Here is a 21,498-nt window from a genome sequence, read left to right as displayed (position 1 = left end):
ATGTGATTCTTATTTTGGTCCGCTTTTTGTGTGTGTGTTGTTATAAATAAGTTTACCTCAAATTTAATTTGTTTCTTTCCAAATCTGTACTTTTTACATTTTTAATGTGCAATATTACTTCATCATAACATGATCAATTACGTTTCATACAACAATAAAAATCAGATCAAGATCGCCAATTTGTAGGACGTTGTAAAACAAAGTGATCCGTCGGAAGCATTAATCACAACAAAATTACATGAAACACTTGTCAACACTACTAAAACACTAGTCTGTTTGCAAATTAATCTACCAACGGCAAAATTCGTCCGTAAATATTAGTATCATTGTTTTGCCGTTCATTAATAAACCAATGGACTTACTTTGAACGCACCCAATGTATGGATCTATGGGTTGTTTATTTTCTTTTTGAAAAAAAAGCCTTAAGTACTGATGATTTAAATTTATTCTATATCTGTAAGCAGACTATCACAAGCTTATAGATTTTAATTAAATTAAATATCAAATTGTTTTATAGGGGATTGAGGAGTGTATTTCTTATGTTTATTGCAAAATGAAGTGAACAAGAACTGCCAAGTGGCGTAATTAAAAAATATATATTACAATAGATAATTTGTTTTCTTTCATTTTTTTTCTTTTACTTATCTCGGGAATACCAATAGCCATTTTGTTGTTGTTTTTATTTACTTTTTTTTTATTTTCTCGTTGCCATGAGATAGAAATACTACAAGCCTCCCTTTGCTTGTATTTTTCGACGACAAATGTACGTCCATTATGATACGAAGCATTAGTTATGTTATATGTGTGTACTATTTTCTACTTATCTGGTTGAATATTTGAATAGTTTTGGCTCGTGTACTATTTTTCAAAATAAAAATTAAATATTCTGTTTATTAAAAAGAACTCCGTTTACTGATTTTATTATTTATTCATTTTCAATAGTGGATGATGCATAATGACTTTTGGTCTCCTCAGAAATAGGATCAGGAACCTCTATCCTGTTATTTTTATAATTATCATTGTTACACTCATTGCATAGGTTTTTCCGGCGAAGCCGTTTAAAAATAAGTCTAACTTTCTTTGAGTTGAAATTATTTCCTTTGTCTGAATAATCAACGACAATGTGACCATTTTCGTCACCATTTTCATTGTTTACTGCTGATGTATTTGAGCCGTTGCTCGAAGTTGGTTTTAAGCTGGTATGCTTTTTATTGTCGCAATTAGATCCATAACTTTGGTTCCTCGTTGACCTTCTATTTGTCATACGATAACTCATTCTGCTTCCCTGGTAACCATTCTAGAAAACAGGAAAAGTTTTTGTAAGAACTCGCGCTTGTGATATCAACCTTTAATTTGAATTAAATGTTTTGTTTAATAAAATTGAAATGATAATGTCGTACTATTGATTGTATATGATTGAAAATATAGATTTCTTTATGAATATTTGCTTTTTCTTTAAAGCAAAAATTAAAATTCTAACAAAACAAATACTTATTTTTACAAAATAAATATTGAAGGATCTGAAAACTTTAAAGCAGTGCGCACAATATTCAAACCTTAATAACATTTGTATAAATGTGATACAAAGAAGTAATTATTTTAAGAGTAAAAATGATAATACGCATTTGTGTTTTAATTTTAAAATAACCGTACAATACTTACTGTTCCATATCCGGAGGGAGTTCTTATCAACGCGTTCTTCCAGCAAGGCATCATTCTTTTAACACAGTATCTGAATGTTTTATGCATGAAGCAGTAAAGAATTGGATTTGTAACACAGTGTAAATGTCCTATCAGGAGGCTTCCCCAATAAACAACGTCAAGAGCATCATGATCCTTCTTGAAATCAAGATATATGTTGGCGGTAAAATAAGGTAACCAACAAACAACGAATATAATTGATACAACAATACACATTTTTGCCGTCCGTCTTCGACATGCTCTTATTTGATTGAAAGATCCTTTGTCAGAAAATCTGCTATTGCCCTTTCCCTTTCGACTTTCACTATTAGCATCTAATCTCGAGTCGGTAACCCAAAGGCGCTTTCCCATTAGCATGTACGAAACGAATACTATTTGAGCCGGAATTAAACAAATGATGAATAATAAACTGAAATCATATGCTCTGCGTTGAACAACATCCTGCCAATCTTCAGCACATGTTGTTACTATAAAATTGGTAAATATTTCCTGTGATTTTGTCTTGTTCACTATTAACAGTGGTATCATAAGTAGTATAGAGGTTAACCAGATAATTGCTATTAATGTCCGAACATTGCGTTTAGTCCGAAGGTTACGGAATTTAACAGGATGTAATATAGCTAAGCATCTGTCCAGACTCATCGCCGTAATTGTAAATGTGCTGGAAGTTACTGCTACACCTGCAATTAATAAAGTATATTGATAAAATGTATTCATATCATTTATATCAATGTATTTGACGATATTTGAAATAATCATACATGTATTTGAATTTATACTATAAGATTTATAAATATAAAATATATTATTTTCCCTTTGTCAATCGCAAAAATTAGAATATCTAGGAAAAGGCTCTAAAATCGAAGTTCATTTATGTTGTTAAAAACCAGTTCAAATACTGTTTTACAAAGAACGTAACAAATAATTAACATGATTAATTGTATATTCCTAAAAATATAACCTTGTAAGTATGGTGTCATTTTGCACAAAACATCTCCATAAATCCACAGCTTGTACACTCTTCTCGCTAACGTCATAGGCATACACAGTACTGTTACTGTAAAAACAAAATAAAAACATTAAACTGTTATTTGTATAGTTTTATCACCATTCATGATATCTTTAATAATGCGCATCAGAAATGTCCAATAATCCATTATATATTTTTCAAACAGTACAAACATCGGATATTTGACTTTGTAGGTTTGCAAAAACATTAGATAGAAAGTATGACTAAAATGTATATGTAAACAAAGTTAATGAAAGATTAAATTATTTATACACTTTTCATAGATGTTTAGATTAGTATTAGTATACTGCTTATATTTAAGGCAAGAGCTACTGTCAATAAATTTCATTGAAACGAAGATCCACGGATTTAAACCTTACTAGGAAATTATTTTAAACATATCTGATTTTTTGTTTATAAAAAACAATGCATTTGCTTGTGATGTTTGTTAGCTGAAGGCTATTATTCTACTAACAGAAATCAATAGGATAACAATTTTCGTTAGAATGATATTACAGATCATTTACAATTTCCTTATTTCTGAAAAAGAGTCCAAAAACCGCATGGTAAATGTTTTGTATTGTTTTCATACAGGTGTCCTTTAAGGATTTAGATACACTCAATTATATTGTTATTTCTTAATTTTCATGTACAAAGTTATAGCGCCTATTATAAGTATATTACCATAAATAAATAATTAGAACTTAATATTAACACAAATTTCTCATTTTATGTTTATAAAGATATGAACATGCCTCATTAGCAAATCAACAAACTAACTTATTATATCTTGATTCATCTTGGAAGCTTTCTTTGTTAAATTGCTTACATAAATTGTATAATTTAATACTGTTCACCAAGATAATCTTAAGACAGAAGGGAATTTAAGAAAAGTTAAACAAAAGTCAATTTTATATTGAACTATATATAGAAAACACTCTCGGTTTTACTTGCTATATTCTATTTAAAATATTCTTTGTCTGATCTGGGATTAACTTTAGCGAAAATACAAACAAGTTGTCAATATTTGAAAGTCAGATCAATGCGGAAGATGCTTTTCCATCAAGCTTGGCCAAATTTGCGTAACAAATAACTTTTCTTTCAAACGAAGACTAGACATATCTGCATGAATGAGATGGATCTACACATTGTGAAAAGGTGTAATCAATCACATTTAATTGATAGATATTGATATCATCCCTTTGAACAGGAAATGTCATTGTGAAAATTAACGTCAATTTCTATACCTATGTTAGGGTACTGTATTTCTAGGAAGAAGGTTAATAAAGGTGAGGCGATCGAAAGCGGCGTAGAGAAATTTAATGACACAAAAAATGTTCAAACAAAAGAATAAACACCATATCCCCCAAACGAATACATCAGCTTTATATTAAAAGGAGGTCAAATACATTAAAACTAGTATGTTGAGCAACTTTTCCTACCGATGATGTATATTTTTAAGACTACAAACAAATTTAAATATATTTCTGATAACTATTAATTAAAATGTCGAGTAACTGATTACTGGTAAGGTTTTAAGGTTATTATGATTATTCAATATGCATACTAAATCTGGAAGCAAAGAGCTCCCTCGGAAGCATTTATCACAACAATATTACATGAAAATTGCAGACTCGGTTTGATTGAGTCTGTACATGAGGGATAATTAATAATTGCAACATCACGCACGCCCCCTAGCACCGGGTTGAACTAAATAGTGCTGGTATCAATGATCCCAAAGAACCAGAAAAATATAACAATACTTAAGCTTGTTTTGAGGTCAGTAGGTAGCTTTCAAGAATGAATGTAAGTATTATGAGTTCATCAGGAATTTAGTTAATGAAACATTTTGATAATGTTACTTATTAGAATATAACAAATAATTATAATTTTGTTTTAGTATTTGTATTATAAGTATTATTATTATCACTGTCGTCATATATTTTTTAAATATTACGACTTATTTAATTAAATATTGCTATAAAAGTTTTCATTTTGTTAAATTCATTTCAATTTTATTATGAAAAAAAAATGTTATTGTGGTTAATACGTCTTTAACATACGAATTATGCGGTTAACATAGAATATTGCTTTAAACTAATTTAGAAAACCATGGCTTGTTTTACCTAGAAGGTCCGCGACTGCTAAATTAACAAGGAAATTGTTGGTCACTGTCCACATTCTTTGGTTTGGAACAATCACTAGCAAAACGATAACGTTCCCTATCAACGACGTTAAGAATATAGGCACATATAACACCATAAGTACTATTGAAATAGGTTCATTAAGAGTAAATTGTGTTTGTTTAAAATCATCTATAACGTGTTTCCATAACAAATTTGAATCGAACGTTTCATTTATCGAATCATATGTTGTGTTATCCGTAGAACTGAAATTATTCATTGTAAATCCGTCATTCACTATAATTCTTCCTTCCGTTGTACTATACATATTTTCGTTTGACTTGTTCATTTTTTATATAATTCTTTACTTTTGTTAGATATCCATGATACTTCTTCTATAAAAGTAATAATTATTCCTTTCTCCATACATATTGTTTGATATATCAACAATTTTGATTTATTTATTTGTTTTTCGAAATCTAAAATTAGTTGCATAACCAATTTCCGGTTTACATAGTGCTGGAATAGTGTTATCAAAAAGCCATTCTCTTATGCTCTTCCTATATTTTCATCGGTAATTTATACATGCATTCCAATATATATATGATATTTGTGATGAACAACATTCAGTACCACTATCTATGTAAATATTCTGTTTCATTAAAGGAAAGATCAGTATAAAAGATAGATCTCTTCTGTCATCAAAGTTCACGGGAAAGGCTTTTGTTATCTATAGAGAAACAAGATATTGGAAATGTTCTATAGTCAATATAAGAGAGTTCGCTGTTTAGACATAACGTATATCAGAAACTCTGCTGGAATATCTACCAACAATTCAAATAGTACAGAGCAAAACATAATATATCGCTTGAGTCTGTCCAATTTCTTAGAAAAAGAAAAGTAGCTTTTTTAATATTTTGAAAAAAAACATGTTACTAAATAAGATGTGTTAACATTATATGCATCTTTGCTTTAAACAAAAAAAAATAGGCAGACTTTCATGGAACAAATTTACAACAAATGACACTGCACGGCATCACAACTTCAACATTTTGATTATTTTTAAAAGTAATATCGTTGATTTCTTCTTCTTCCTTTTTCTCATTAATGTATGTATGGTAAAACTGTTATTATACAAAGTGTTAATTGTTTAAAAGTACTACTCCGTCCAGCTATGAGATACTATTGCCATTAGTGAAGATATTTCTATATAACATATTTCCGTTTGTACCGTATTTTTACCGTGTCATAGTTGACCAGTGTTTAGATATAAAAATGTAAAAAAAATATATAATGAAAATAAAATAAAATTCAAAGTAGCATATTTCTGTCGCCGTCGACATTTTGATGTGAATAAGTGTAATGAGTTAATCGTGACTTTATTTTAAACAAAATATTATTATAGCTTCGAAAAACAAATAAGGGTGCTATATTACGAAATAAATGTTTTGTGCAAAACTTTATTATCCCTTACATCGTCTGTATATTCATTACTTTCCAATCATTAGCATTAGGTTTAAGTAATGTTTCCATCACAGTATGATAATTGCTTCTGTGAATATTCACAATAAAATAAGGAAAGTTTTTACTATTATCACCATGATGTCCATTTAGAAACTACAAGCATATGTCAGTATCTGTAACAAGTTGTTTGGAATGTGTTGGAAAGATTACTAGGTTAATGTTGATTTATCTTTATTACGTTCTTTTTATTTGTCCGCTTTAAATGCATTCATTATCCCAGCGACTTATGGGACCATAAATTACTCAATAAATAAAGTCAATTTTGACACTTCATTCGTTGCATTGTCTAATATGTCTAATATTTGACCCATAAAAGCTGTTTGATATCAAAATGTTTTTATTACCATGGAAATAGACACTTGTAATGATGATAACGGCAACTTTTTTCCATAAATAAAAATGGTTGTTACAAAGTTACGTTTGCTATTATCAAATCAATTGACATTTCTTGAATATTGTTTATATATTTCTATTTATCATTAACTGCAATATTGCTACTACTGCTTACATTATAATTTGGTTACATGTATATTGTATTTGCAGAATAATGTAGCATATATTTATTTCTGTAGCAAAGAAATAATCAGATTTTTTATGGGCAATGATTAGCTGATTATACCAGCATAGTGTAATTCATGTTATATTGAGATATAAACATAATTTCAGTTATATATTTTTGCGCATATCGAATTCCAAATGTAATCACTGGAAAACAGTTTCAAATGCCTTCATTTTTCTATAACTTTAAAATGATCCTTTTTGTGAGGTTCTGTCGACACAAGGCAAATATAATTACATGTATATTTATTTATATTTTGTTTTCGTTTTCTTTTTTGTTGTTGTTTTTTTCAGTAGTTTAAAATTAAGGGCTTCCGTTGCCGAGTTCTAAAGTCTAACTTAAAACCATTTGCCCATCATTGCTGTAGGGTTCGAATCCCGCCAGAGACTTCGGATTTTTTTCATGTTAGGAAGCTGTCCATGGGCCATAAACCATTATTTTGAAACTTAGAAGAGATAGAAAGCGTTACAGGATTACAACCATATTCATGTATGGTATTGAACATTTTATTTAGACTGCTGTTTTATTAAAATTCTGATGTTATGCATGACTTATATCGATGGAAATTTTTGTGTTTATTTACAAATCATTATTATTTCAAGGACTATGGCTTATTCTACTTTTTGATTTAAGTGCTATAAAAGGAAATGTTATTGACTTGTAATAACAAAAGTAAAATACTGTATCGGGTGTATGTCAAACATTCTGTCTGATGCAGTAACCCTAATTCAACATTGATATACAACAACGTCGAGAAGAATTAATAATAATAATAATATTAAAAAAGTGAGCTTTTGTAGATGTTGCTTCATGTCACGACTTTTCGATTACCATTCACCTTCCAAGAAATGAATCGTTCATATTTGTAAGAAACTCTTACAAAATGAATAAAAATGTAGAAAGAAATCTTTTGAATTGCTTTTTTTTATATTTTTGAAGCACAATAGTTCATCAAAACTGTTCTGAAGAAATCACAGTTTCGTTCTCCGATATTGTAACATAACAATCGCATCAATATCAATGAGGAATCATCATCACACTTTACTTCTACTACGAATAGAGGATGCATGCATTTTATCAACAAACCAACAGACTTGAACATGAATCGGCTTTGAAGTATTGTTGTGTGAAATTGTGTGAAAATTTACAATTATATATCAAACATTGGTAACTAATGAAACACTTATCAATGAATAATATAGTGTATTCTTAATTTCTCTAGCTGTTAACAATAATAAAACAAAGTAAAACAACTAAATTAAGATTTTGTAACAACATATTTCTTTATGTGATAGACAAATTTGTAGATGTGATTAAGTATTTACGACAATAACATATTTTATCATTCTACGAATTTGTAACATAAGTATCACTAGAAACATTATGTTAAATTAGACAACAGTTTTAGTGAAATCATGGACATTATTAAGATTGTTTAACATTAAACTCTTCGTAATATTGATATAAACCCGTAAGAAAAAAAGAAAGGAAAAAATAAAATCAGCACAATTTTTATATTTATCATGAACGCTTTTAGCTGTACGTAATTAATACCTTAGCAGAAGAATGTTACCTTATCATTACAAAATCATTCATGTTGATGGCAGAGTCATTAAATTGTCATTAAGATACGTGTCTCATTTCTTTAATGTACATATGTCTATTCACGGTGAATTAAATTGACACTTACTTTACATTCAGCTTATTTAGGCAAAAAGGATTGAAAGAACACGTCATTCTTTCACAGAAAAGGTGGTCATTAAGTACATTATTAGGAAATGGAACAGGTGCTGTTAAAAATTACAAATTCTTTATATATACCCAGGTATCATAGAAGTCAAACAAAAAGTTATAAAAGCTTACTTTATTTACTCATTTCTTCTTAAAATGTACGTTTTGGGCCGTTAAAGAAGCAAATTCTAATTAAAGTATACATTCCGACCATAGAAATTGAAGTGGTAAAATGATTTTCTAGACCGGTGTTACCTTGCTCAATATTTATTATTAAATTTCAAACCAGAACGGAATTTAGGCGCGACCTACATATGCAAGACGTTTTTATAACACCCGAAACGCGTAATGTTCATGACCTGTGATCCAAGTTGATGAATGACTGAAAAGCAAACCGATTTATTTTTTCAATGTAACTGTACAGAACGAATAACAACATTCGAGACACCCATTATAGTATAAGGAACTTTCACCCACTGCCGGTACAGACCAGATTATCTACCTCGAAGGTAATTGTTTAAGGTGGTAATGAGGCTCTGTCGTGTTTCCGCTAAACAATACTCAATAAATGTTGTAAAACGGAAAACTTAACTTAACACAATATACTCGTATGTAGTTATAATTGTAACTTCATAATGCTTCCAAAGAACGCATCAAAGTAAATGTGAAGATTGATAACAATTTCCTACAGGAATGAGCTCTTAAATTTATAGCCATTGTTAACCTTTGGTAGATGGAACAATATATTTCTCCGATAAGAAAGAATTGTCTGTAAAACGTGCTTCGTCTTATGATAAAGATATTGTATATTTTCAAAGATGTTTTCTATAAAAAGTAAGATTGACTTAACAAATGTTTGTTGTACTAAATCAATAAATATGGTGTTTTATCTAAATGTTCTATCAATTATATAACGTGTTTCATAAACAAAAATATACAAGGAATATCACTATAATTGCTGTTAAATGATCATTCTTGCAAGCGCAAAGTTAAATAGTAAAGAAAACATATAGAGAATTTGAATGAAACAGGTTTTATGAGACATTGATAACATAGATCTCAAGCTCAAGCTGAAAAACAGACAATCGAATTTTTTCTTAAGATATTTGATCAAATTTTGTGAATGAAATAGTAACATTTTCAAAACCTGCAAAATATATACATTTTGTGTAAATGATCAAAGGTCCTTCAGAAACATCTCTTTAAAGTAAAAACTTACGTTCAAATGCAAAAAATATAAATAAAACACATAATTTTTCTACTAATTGTGTCTTTAATGAATATCTGTCAATGAAGGCAGTACCTTTTAAAAAAAGCTGATACAATCAAACAAAATGAGACTGAATATTGCGCATACTGCAGTACATTTGCTTGAAATATATAACAGTTTTACAACAATGATTGTTTAGTTTTGTATTGGAACTTTAAACTCTCGCTATGTCATGACATAATTTAGTAGATGTTTTCAAGTGCAGAATATTTTAACAGATGCAGCCGTATTATCGATCTCTTTTTTTTCTTCTTAAAAAAGCTTTTATGTAATTTTACAATTCATTTAGATACTTCCAAGTATAAAATGTTCAAACAGATGTAGCCGTTTAACTGATTGTTTTGATTTTACAAAGTACTTTTGTTCTTCAGGCATTACGATTAAAGAAATTAAGAGGAAGAACAAATGAGTTTAAATGTGATAAGCTGGTCTTTTTCTGTTTATGTTTCTCGACAAAACTATAAATATATGATAATGGATGATATAGTACCATAATCGATGCTTATGTTCAAATAAATGTGTTTTGGATCGTTTTTTAATGTGATTATTGGTAAAGAGATAGATAACATATGTAGAAAAAAAACACTCGAAATACAATATCATTTCTACATGTATTTGTATTATAAATGTCTCGCAGGCATTTAAATGACGTTATCAAGTACGTCGGTATTCTAAGATAACTCTAAAGATCAGTTGATGCTTATAATATTTCACTTAAATGTTTTAAGTTGTTTTAAATCTATTTCTATATGATTCTTGTTGTTTGTTAACTATGTGATTTAGAGCCTTACACATGTAAGAAATATTGAGACATTCATAATTTTTAGAACAATGTTGAATTATTTTGGAAGGTGAAAAAGTTTCATTATCACAAATGGATTGAGTTCTTTTTACCTATCACTTGATCACTTGTGAATAATCACTCTTTTTATCTACCGATCCGATGCCATCATTATTTCTACTTATTTTGGTTGTGTTTTAAGTTTAAGTCTCACCAACACAGTACAGGCCATATGACTACTTTCCAGCTTTACTAGTGGAGGAACACTTCAGGGACCATCCGTGCATTATTTCAGGTACGAACGGGCACTCAGTAGAACAATCAACGTTCCATAAGCTGGCTGGATAGCTTCCTTACATGAAAAATTCTAAAGTCCCTGTCTGGATTCGAAACGACAGAGGAGAGGGGCAAGTAGATTGAAGTCAGCGACCTTCTCAGCCAATAATATGATCCTTTTAAATATATCGACTCTTTTTTTTAAACAACATGAATATTTTCAAATGAAATATACAACGTACATTTATCTATTCAAAATACGTACTAACCACTTTATATTATGATAAAACAATTATTATAAGTGAAACGCAAAGTAAAATATTTTCAATACGACAAGAAATTGGAGATTGGTACTCTGGTACTCGATTTCCATGATATCTGCTCATGAACCAATATTTTATTTTTGTATTGCGATAAATCACATATGCGTTCTAAAGATATACTATAGGAGAAGCCGATATTTTACTTTTAGTTCTAGAGAGTTCTTTTACCTTGTTAAACAATATCTTTGTTGAGCAATAAATTGGTACTAAAATATATGCCGTATATTAATTGTACAGCCAAACATTCCTAATATAAATTCCATTCTCATTACATCTGGTTAATTAGAAATAATATAAAAATAGACCAAGTTTTCTGATAACAGTTTCTTTCTGGCATCAAACCTAAAAAGCTTATAAGCAACCTATTTTTTCTAATAGTGTAAATAAGCGTATGATTTATTGATATAGAACAGATTGAATTTTTATCATGACATATCCTTGTTATATCAAAGTGTTACAATTTGTTATATATTTCTCTCTCTCTTCACTCCACTCCTATTTTTACCTCATAGACGTATTTAGAAATTTTTATGTAATTATAGATAAATAACTTCGATACTAAAAAAGTATAATGTATATTGTTCATTTGGGAAAGGATTTTACTTCAAGATGATTTTATGATTTTGCTATTCATTATTGAGTACAGTACTGAATTATATTGGACGAATGCTCGAATTAATATTGGACAAGGCACAAGTCGAGTCCGAATATGTTAGAGTATTGTTCATATTAATGTAAAATGGCCTCTTTATTTTAGTCCGCTACTTTTTGACATTTTGACAAAACTGTGTTGGGTTAAGAACAATAAAAAATTGATATATGTTTTCGGACTCTAAGAATGAAAACAAGGGTAGATGGAGTACAATATGTTTTTGATGTAGATATTTTAGACCATGAAAATAAAAACGATGCTGTATAGGATACGCAATGCATTTGGTATAGATATTTTGAACTGTAAAAAGAAACGTTATGTTATAGGGGCAGGATTTGCATTGGGTATAGATTGATGTTCATTTGGTATGGATTGTACGATTTGAAAAGGTAAACAAGGCTAAATTGGAAAAAGAAATGTATCCACTTATGATTTCTATTGGAACAAATCGCGGTTCTAATGATAAAAATGCATCTGGCCAATTACAATACTCATCATAGCAAAGACATGTAATATAAATACAAACGAACAAAAATAAGCAAAATATATCTACAGTGATAATAATGACGGTCAATAGAAATTTATAATTCAAGAGTTTTTGTACGTCCTGATAAAGCATTCATTATAAATTTCGCAAGATTTAGTTTTTCTTTAGAATCAATCATGTTAAGATATTGATTTTGAGTCTGTTTACAATGTACAATTACACATATAGAGCGTCAGTGCAGTTCTATTTTTCTATGACAATGTTTGAAACGAAATATAGTCCGTGTTGAAGAAAATGATATTGTTTTCTATTACATGCATTGTTTAATTACAAAAATTCATAAAAGTGTACTGTAACCACATAGCAGTTTTGTTTTCTGTGTTGTCAGCTTACATAACATCAGTAAAAATAACGTTAGAGGTGGAGAGTTCAAACCTCACATAAAACAGTTATCTCTGCAAGAGAGCATTGACAGATTAAAGCAAAGGTCAATGACATCTTTTGCCACATTAATAAAACAGCGCACCGCTAATTTCAGTATTTTTCACCGCATACCTTTGCTATAACACACAGATATAAAACATATCTTGCAAACTATACACAAATCAGACTTACAAAGTGTTAAAGCCATTAGAAAATAAACTGATACGGACATATGAACATTTACCAACGCATTCACAATATATATTATTCATATATCATCTCGTATAAAAAGGTAAAGTTCAATTTGGACAAGGTAGAGTGATACTATAAACGATCAGTTCACAGTATGGAACAAGTTTACGTCCTATTTAGGTAGATCACATGACAGTAATATGTCATCATAGCAACACGTGAGAACATTGTAATTAAAAATGTCTTAGGTATACTCGTATATTAACGTGACTACAACTAAAAAACAACCCGTACAATTAATGTTAGCCTATTTTTGTCTTAATAGAAGCTTGGAAGAGAATATAGTGATATTTGAGAAAATGTTTACTAATTTGCTAACGTAAAAAAGAGCGTTTGATGTGTCATTTATGTTTAAATGTTGATTTACAAGTTTCTTTCAATGATTTTTACAAACAATTGTCATGCGGATTTCTCATTTATATAATTATAAATACTTTAATTTGACGCGTTTCTTTAGATAAATCCGATGAAGACCTTTTGCTAATTTCTGATATGTTTTATTCTTATAACAAAAATGAACAAATTAATTTGACATAAAAGCAGATATTCTTTACACAATTAATGATGTAGTACATCACACGTTCAAAATTATATTTAATCCTTCTTATGTAAAGGGTCGGTGATAAAAGTTTATCTTTCACATTTGTAAAACTTGCTTTTGCAATAAAATCTATTTTTACACATGGATTTGTTATTCACTTCAAGACCAGAAGAAGCGATGCATTTATTTTAGCGGTTCATGCATGATTAACTCCAAGATCGTCCATTGTTTTCATTTTATGTTTGCATGACTTTCGATTTCATACTTTATTAGCAATATCACTTAAGCTTTCATTCAATGTGAACCGAATGCAATTGAAATCAGACGTTGAAAGATAAATGTTGGGGAATATGTTTACATCGATTACAACATAGTTGTGCGCAGTATGTGACCACAAATGTAATTACTATATTTGTTTGTTGCAGCAAGAAATGCAACGTCGGACTGTTCAATTAAATAAAGTGTTCTTGACGTGGCAAATACATGGCGAATATACATGGCTACACTTAATATCGCAGTTTTGATTTATTAAGACGGCTGTGCGTGGCAACAACAGATATTGCGTTTTCATACAAAAGGACGTTTTTGTATGCATATTGACTGTTATAATATTCTGAGGCTTGAACTTTGTGAACTTATCAATAACTGATTCTCTAATTGACATCATATCAATTTAGAATATGAAAATATCTGTAAATAATAGATAGAGCAAATATGAATTGCAGATGCCTCGGCATTAACAGATATCTTTGCTTATTGGATTACAACGTCTGTTTGTAAATGGGGTAAAAGGTCAAACTATAAATCTAGATTGAATATGTATGCATGAGTAAAAAGTGGTGCAATGATGTATTTCGACCAGCATTTGGCTACTATACAAAAACGTGTTTCATAAATCTGTCCGCTTAATATCATAATTATGAAACAAAATAATATATAAAAACATTAATTATAATAAAGGCATAATAATTGTATGCGGTAAAGCTTAATCAGTGTAACATGACGAAAAAATGTAAATCTAAAATTAATAATTAATTTGTCAATATTGCTCACTATATTTAAGATATTTAAAAATAAGCAGTGAATGCAATGATGCAATGTACCTGTATAAGTATCATTATTTGTACAGTATTTCTTCATTTCCACTTCGAATTCAATGGTTGTAATATTTCTACAAGTCTCATTAATCAAATCACAGTATTGATATAACAACAAACATAACAGTTATATGACACACATGCTGCTGTAGTCATGTTGTTCGTTTGCTTGGTATATCCGTGCGGTTATGAGAAATATCATGTCATTAAATTGATATTTGTTGATAAAGTGCATGTTTGATAAATTTAAATATTACAGTCTCTCACGTTTGACTGAAAACATTCGAAACTATTTCTGACTTATTGATATGGCCTTCGCAGCATTTAATCGAGAGGTTCTTGACAGTTGTTTTTGTTTCATTTGAAATTTTAAGACAGATTGAATGTATTGAATGCCAAACAAGTGTCTGGTACTATAAAATATATCAGGCTCGGTGCGGAATAATGAAGGGCTCGGCAAAGCCTAGCCCGTCATTTTTGCATAGCCTCACCTGATACATTTTGTAATATCAGACACTAGCATGGTATAATATATCATGGATAACAAGTCTGTATCATAAATATAACGTAAATATGCATGTATTTTTTACAAACAATTACCATATTGATATATGAGAGGCGGCATCAAATCATATAGGCAGTAAATCGTAGGCAGTATTCTAATACGATACTCATTAAAAATGTTTCAGAAAAAACATCTTCGTATGTAAGGAAAATACACATAATATTTGCGGCGTTACAAAATGACCGTTACGATTATTATCATTTGCTGCTGATTACTTGATAACACTTTCATATAAAGAAGATAAAGAAAATAAGACAAGACTATGATAAAATTGTCCCTTTCTTCCCTTGCTGTATGTAAAATAGTTACATTGATACATATATACATTGATCACTCTAGACTAAAGTGGTACATTACATATACTTAATGTTATACTTATAATTATTGGAATATAATTTGATTATAACAATGCAAATTACAAATGTTTCTAATCAAAATTACATTCAAAAATACAATGTATGTGCCGACGAACTTTTCAACGAACATATCTTGAAAATTAAAGTGACATTATGCCCATTCAAGGCTATATAGTGAATGAATAGGTGAAAGTCGAAATAACTTTACATTTTGCCATATTTCATTTTAGATTTTCAATTTATTTTCGCATGAACAATTAATAATTCATGTAATTCATATATACATCAGAATTTACCTGAAACGCTCAATTTAATAAAAAGAGTGGGCAGTGTTTTTTTATATTTTAGACAGATAAATATTTTATCAAAAACTTTTACTAATATTTACTGTTGGTCAAACACCATTACACTAGTCAATCTTTTGAAATATATAGTCAGTTGAGCTTAACTTGACATTGAAAAAATGAGCATAATGTCACTTTAATTATGATTTAAAACTATAATATCATAAACACACCATTTAAAGTCTATTTTTATATCAATATTAAATAAACAGTAATCGTATTCAATTAGTTATTGATATCGAGTAAACATTTATTCAAAGTAATGCATTTAATGACGTTTTGATTCTAAATAAAGTTTATCATGTGTAGCAAAATCCTGGTAAAATACGCTGGTATCAATACTGATAATAAAAGCCATGCACTCTCGTCTGCGTACATGCGCATCCAAATATCAACTGTTTTTGAAACATGTAACGTTAGTAGAGGCTATACAAAACCTTATCTTAATCAAGTATCTTTAACGTTTAGTTCTTCATAAGTCTGGTTTCTACACTGCACTTACTTTCTTAAAGGGAACCTTGGCCAATCTCACGTGCTTGATGTGAAAAGAATTATAGTAATTATTTGAGGTAATTGCACTCAGTATCTCGTTAAACTTTGCTCTTTGTATTTAGCATTTGAATGATGAAGCCGGTGCCAAGGCTGAAAATTAATCTGATAAAAAAAAATCCTCGGAAAATTCAACACTATTAAATGCTGAAAGTAATAACTTGTTAACATGTTGAAATTATGTATGTGAATAAATGGTATTTTCAAGATTATATTTTACTTAAAACATACTGATATAAATGTTCTTGTGTTTTTGTTGCACTAGTTGTTGCTTTGCATCAAAAGCATTTTGTTTGTATTTGTTTATACAGATCAGTCAGATATGTCTTATATTTGATTCATATAATGTAAAGTTTGCTTTTCACAGTTCATATGTAAGTAAACATCTAGCTTATGCACTGTGCGAATATAAATTTGTATCAGGTTGTTCATTTCTTAATCATTTAATCAATGTATTTGTAATGTTATAACTTGAATTAGATAACAATCGTCAATACACGTAATCAATAACGTCATCATAGGTAAGAGGTGTATAGCGATACAAACAACATCACGTGTATTGAACATCGCAACGCAATACCAAATGATATTATATTTCATAGTCTAATAATGCAGAAATGTATCAAACAGTACAAATTTACATCTTAACAAATGGTTTCATTGAAAAGTCAAAAAGACACGTTATAAAATTTTTAAGAATATTGTAAGATTTGTTATGATATTATTTAGATTTTCCAACAGTTTTAGTTTAAAAATAAGAAATCATGTCGATATGATGGGTAAAAGAATTTGTTATGATACATAATTTAGATTTTCCTGCAGTTTTATTTGAAATAGGAAATAAAGATATTTATAAGAATTATTTTTTAAAAAAATTATCTTGAGAACGCAGCTTGACAGAGAAATTCATTTTTAAAATGAGACAGTCAGTCTCAAATCAATGAAAGAGAAAGCTAAAGTTGAGATTGTTAAGACAAAAAAATGTTTGCAGACTTTATTTTCATTTCACGTATGCATACAATAATATCGTATGTTAAAATGCTAGTGTAGAAATGAGTTTTGGTATTAAGACTATAAAATTACAAACACCTGTTTTGCGTCATATTGTGACATTAATTACAAATCCTGACGTCTGAAAACCTAACAGAAAAAAACACTATGACTTCTATGATTGGATTGCATATTCTTTTGAGATATGGTTAATTGAATATAATAAAAATCTATCCTAAATGTATTTATCGAGGTAGGATGCCTCTAAAGCTGAAAGGCACATATTTAACTATATTATAATGATTATTAAACAAGATGATTTAGCAGAATATAACATTAGTATGAAGTATATTATGCAAAAAAGATAACAACTCTAATCACAGTATCTCGCTTTTATCAGAACCAATTAGACATTTCACATAACAAAGATTTTACGTATCTGTTCTTTTAACATATGTAGCATATACTATCTAGCTAGAAACGAAATAATAATAACTCACACTTGATGTTCAGATAAAAAAGTCAGGTATAAAAAGTGTTATCATTCGATAGATAATTAGAGTAATGAGACAGCGTTTTTTATGAAGATTCTATACTTAAAATGTAACAGATATTATATATTCAAGTCACATGTAAACTGGAATTAAAATGCTCATCGAAGTGTAAAAGAGTTTCTTAGAATTTGTTGCAATACCTCCACCAGAAGGTAGAGCAGTGTAACATTTTGTCTAAATTTTGATTAAACCTAAAAATTATTATTTACAACACAGTTCAACAAATTTAAACTTAACCACACTTATCATAGAAGATTTGAGCACAGTCATTTGTCACATTAAAATACAAATATGAGAGGATTAGGAATCAAGAATTATACAAGCTTCTGCTTGTTTTAAGGAAATTGTACTTGTCCGGTTTTCTTTCAATTTGTTTTGTTTTGTTTTTGTTGTTTTGCTTTTTTAAACAGATAAAAGAATAATAAAACATTTGAAAACGTTTTGTTCGTCTCCATTCAATTCTGATTTATAGCTCCAAACATGTTACACTGATGTATGGTATGCATAGTGTCTTACATTTCAGGTTTTCCTTATCATGAACAATCTATACAAAACAATCATCCGGAGATAATCTAGAAGCGCATACCTATATCAAACTGAATTAATGAATTCTAAATGAAACGAGCTCTCTTAAAGCCATAACAATGTCATTAGATGTGCCTATTTACCAATTCTTTTCACATAATAAGAAAGACATGTATATAATTTATCGGTTTTATGTCATTTGAAAACATTGAAAAAGAAAAAAAAGTGAAGCATTACGTAATGTCAAGAGAGTTATTCCAATATTGATAAACTCCAATTTAATGACATTCATTCAATGTATTAGTATATTTTAGATAATGAATCATTTAAAAGATGACACTTGGTATTCCATCTATGCAAACATGATTAATTTGCAATCAATATATAAATGTACTAGACAGATGTAGCTTTAAAGAAAAATATTAGTGTAAAAATCTCAAAAGAAAATTTAGATATTGTTAAAATCAAATCAATTCTGTGCTATATTTTCTTCAATTATCTTTTAGAAAAAATATTAATATTCGTTTACCAGCTACATTTAATAAGAACATTATCAAGCCGTTATTATCTTTATTAACTTTAAAATTGGTAGGAAAAAAAATTGAGTGTTTATTTCTACAAGCGCGCGGAATAGGATATTGTTCATCGAATGTCGAATCTCTATTTCTTGCGCGATTTAAAAATCTTACTGTTTCTGTGCCTAGACAGAGGATTAAAAGTTACAATAAAAATAATCATAAGTGTCACATTTCATAAAGTCCCATATAAATTGAGAGATTTAATGCAAGTTTCACGGGGACCTTGAATTATGATCATGTTATATCTGCTTAGATTCTCTAGTATTATAATTTGTTATAAGTGTGTTATTGAAAAGGATATTTACCTAAAAGATCAGCGACGGCTAGATTTACAAGAAAGTTGTTGGTCACTGTCCACATCCTTTGGTTAGGAACAATCACCAACAAAACGAGAACATTTCCTATCAAAGAGGTTAAGAATATAGGCACATATAACACCATAAGGACAATTGTCGTTGGTTCATTTAACGTAAACTGCGTTTGTTTAAAATCTTCTATGACATGTTTCCATAGAGAGTCTTGCCAATCACCATTAAAAGTTTCATTGAAGTAATATGTTGTGTTTTCTGAATAGTAATAATAATCCTCTTTTAATCCCACATTTGAGACTTCCATATCTGCAGTATTATCAATTAGCATTTCAATATTAATAGTTTATATCTTTTTTGTGGTTATGGCATTGTGAAATGTTTTTACCCTTTCGTTACACAAATCTTCAAAACAATTTCAATTACAACTATAAGCGAATAAGTTTAACAAAGTACTGTTAAACATATCGCTAGTTTTCACCATTATGATTTTCTTTTCGTTTTAATGCAGTTACAGAACTCATTGTATCCATCAAAACCAGTAACCATTCATCATTATCGTAGAATGAATCTAATCCACAATCTCAAGCCTTGTATATATCACTACCTTTAATACAATCATTTGTTAATGCAATAGGTATATGCTAGCAGCACTACAACTATTATAGGATAAATCTCTATCACCCACAACTACTCTTTCATAACAGATTTAGACGGTATTGGAAATCTCTGTATCTTCAATATAACTGAACAAGTTAGCTTATCGGACAGATAGGGTATCACAAACGATGCAGGAATAATGCTATTACAGAAATAAAGGTGACACAGTAGATATAAATAAATGTCGAGAGTGTTCATCTTTCCTTAAATACTTCAACCATTATTTTATCAACCTATCAAAATTATAATCGTCTAACATTTTAATTCGATATCAGAAAATAAATACTTTCAAAGTAAATGTTTGAGAAAAATGAGAGATTGATTATACCTTAGCAGACACGTTTTGATCTTAATTTACAGTTACTTTTATATAACTATACACTTCAATTTTAACAGTAAACATTTAAAATATCCAAGAGGTTTTTTTTGGCATAAATTCACTATAAATAATTAGTTGTTACTTAGCTGAATATTGACAAAGGCACAATACTACTTCTCCAACGAATTTGTTTATATGTGCTAAAGAAACTCCATGAACAAAATGGCATAAAAACATATATTTTGAAATTCTTGCAAAAAAATGAAATTCTTGTGCGATTGGTTGCATAGGTTTGAAAAATACAAACGATGATTCTGCAAAAAAGAACAAAACACGAGGCGATGGGGCGATGGAATAATTTGAAAATATGCACACTCTTTATTTAGTTCTACTTAAAATCGCATACATCTGTCGAAAAAAGTTTTTCCTATCCCATCATGTTAAAACTCTAACAAATAATAATAAATATTATTATTAGATTTAATGATAATTCATTTAAATTAAATTAAGATACTCTAAATTGCTCCTTTGAATAAAAACATATACATCCCTACAGATACTTTGGATTCTTCCATGTGAGGAAGCTATCCAGCTAATTTACGGAACGTCGCTGGTTCTACTGTTTGTGTCTAAAATAATGCACGGAGGGTACCCCGAGGTCTTCCACCACCCTAAAAGGTTTTCACATGACGTTTACTGTTTTAGTGCGACGTAAAAACAATGAAAGGGGTAGAATAACATACATATACATAAAAGTCAACAACAGCAACGGGCTTTTTCTTGCTATTATTTAAGTTCAAATTTTCAGATAATAGCATTCATAGCTTTAAAACGACTAACAAGACGAAATAAATGTATTATGTGTCATTGCAACATAACAAATATGTCTGAAGAATATGTATCATGCCCAGTAATTCCTGCAATTTGGTAAATTTTATTCCCTAATACTACGTATTTGATTTCAGAAGTAATTATGTCTGAATATATTCTGAATAATCATG

General features: G+C 29.2%; 1 protein-coding gene across 1 annotated transcript; it reads right to left on the bottom strand.

Moving 5' to 3' along the window:
* Positions 1-908: 908 nt before the first annotated feature.
* Positions 909-20,224, bottom strand: LOC132743042 (QRFP-like peptide receptor). The gene is made up of 4 exons (XM_060731557.1): positions 19,516-20,224; positions 2,663-2,758; positions 1,663-2,381; positions 909-1,297 (listed from the first exon to the last, which is right to left on the bottom strand). Exons 1-4 carry the CDS (start codon positions 19,847-19,849, stop codon positions 926-928), a joined length of 1,521 nt encoding a protein of 506 aa, XP_060587540.1. The 5' UTR covers positions 19,850-20,224; the 3' UTR covers positions 909-925.
* Positions 20,225-21,498: the final 1,274 nt, after the last annotated feature.

Source organism: Ruditapes philippinarum, unplaced genomic scaffold, assembly GCF_026571515.1.
Source record: "Ruditapes philippinarum isolate M1 unplaced genomic scaffold, ASM2657151v2 ctg235_1_1_1_1, whole genome shotgun sequence".
In the NCBI taxonomy this organism is placed as follows: domain Eukaryota; kingdom Metazoa; phylum Mollusca; class Bivalvia; order Venerida; family Veneridae; genus Ruditapes; species Ruditapes philippinarum.
The sequence above is the reverse complement of the archived record's forward strand: the minus strand, read 5'-3'. Positions and strand labels throughout refer to the sequence as shown.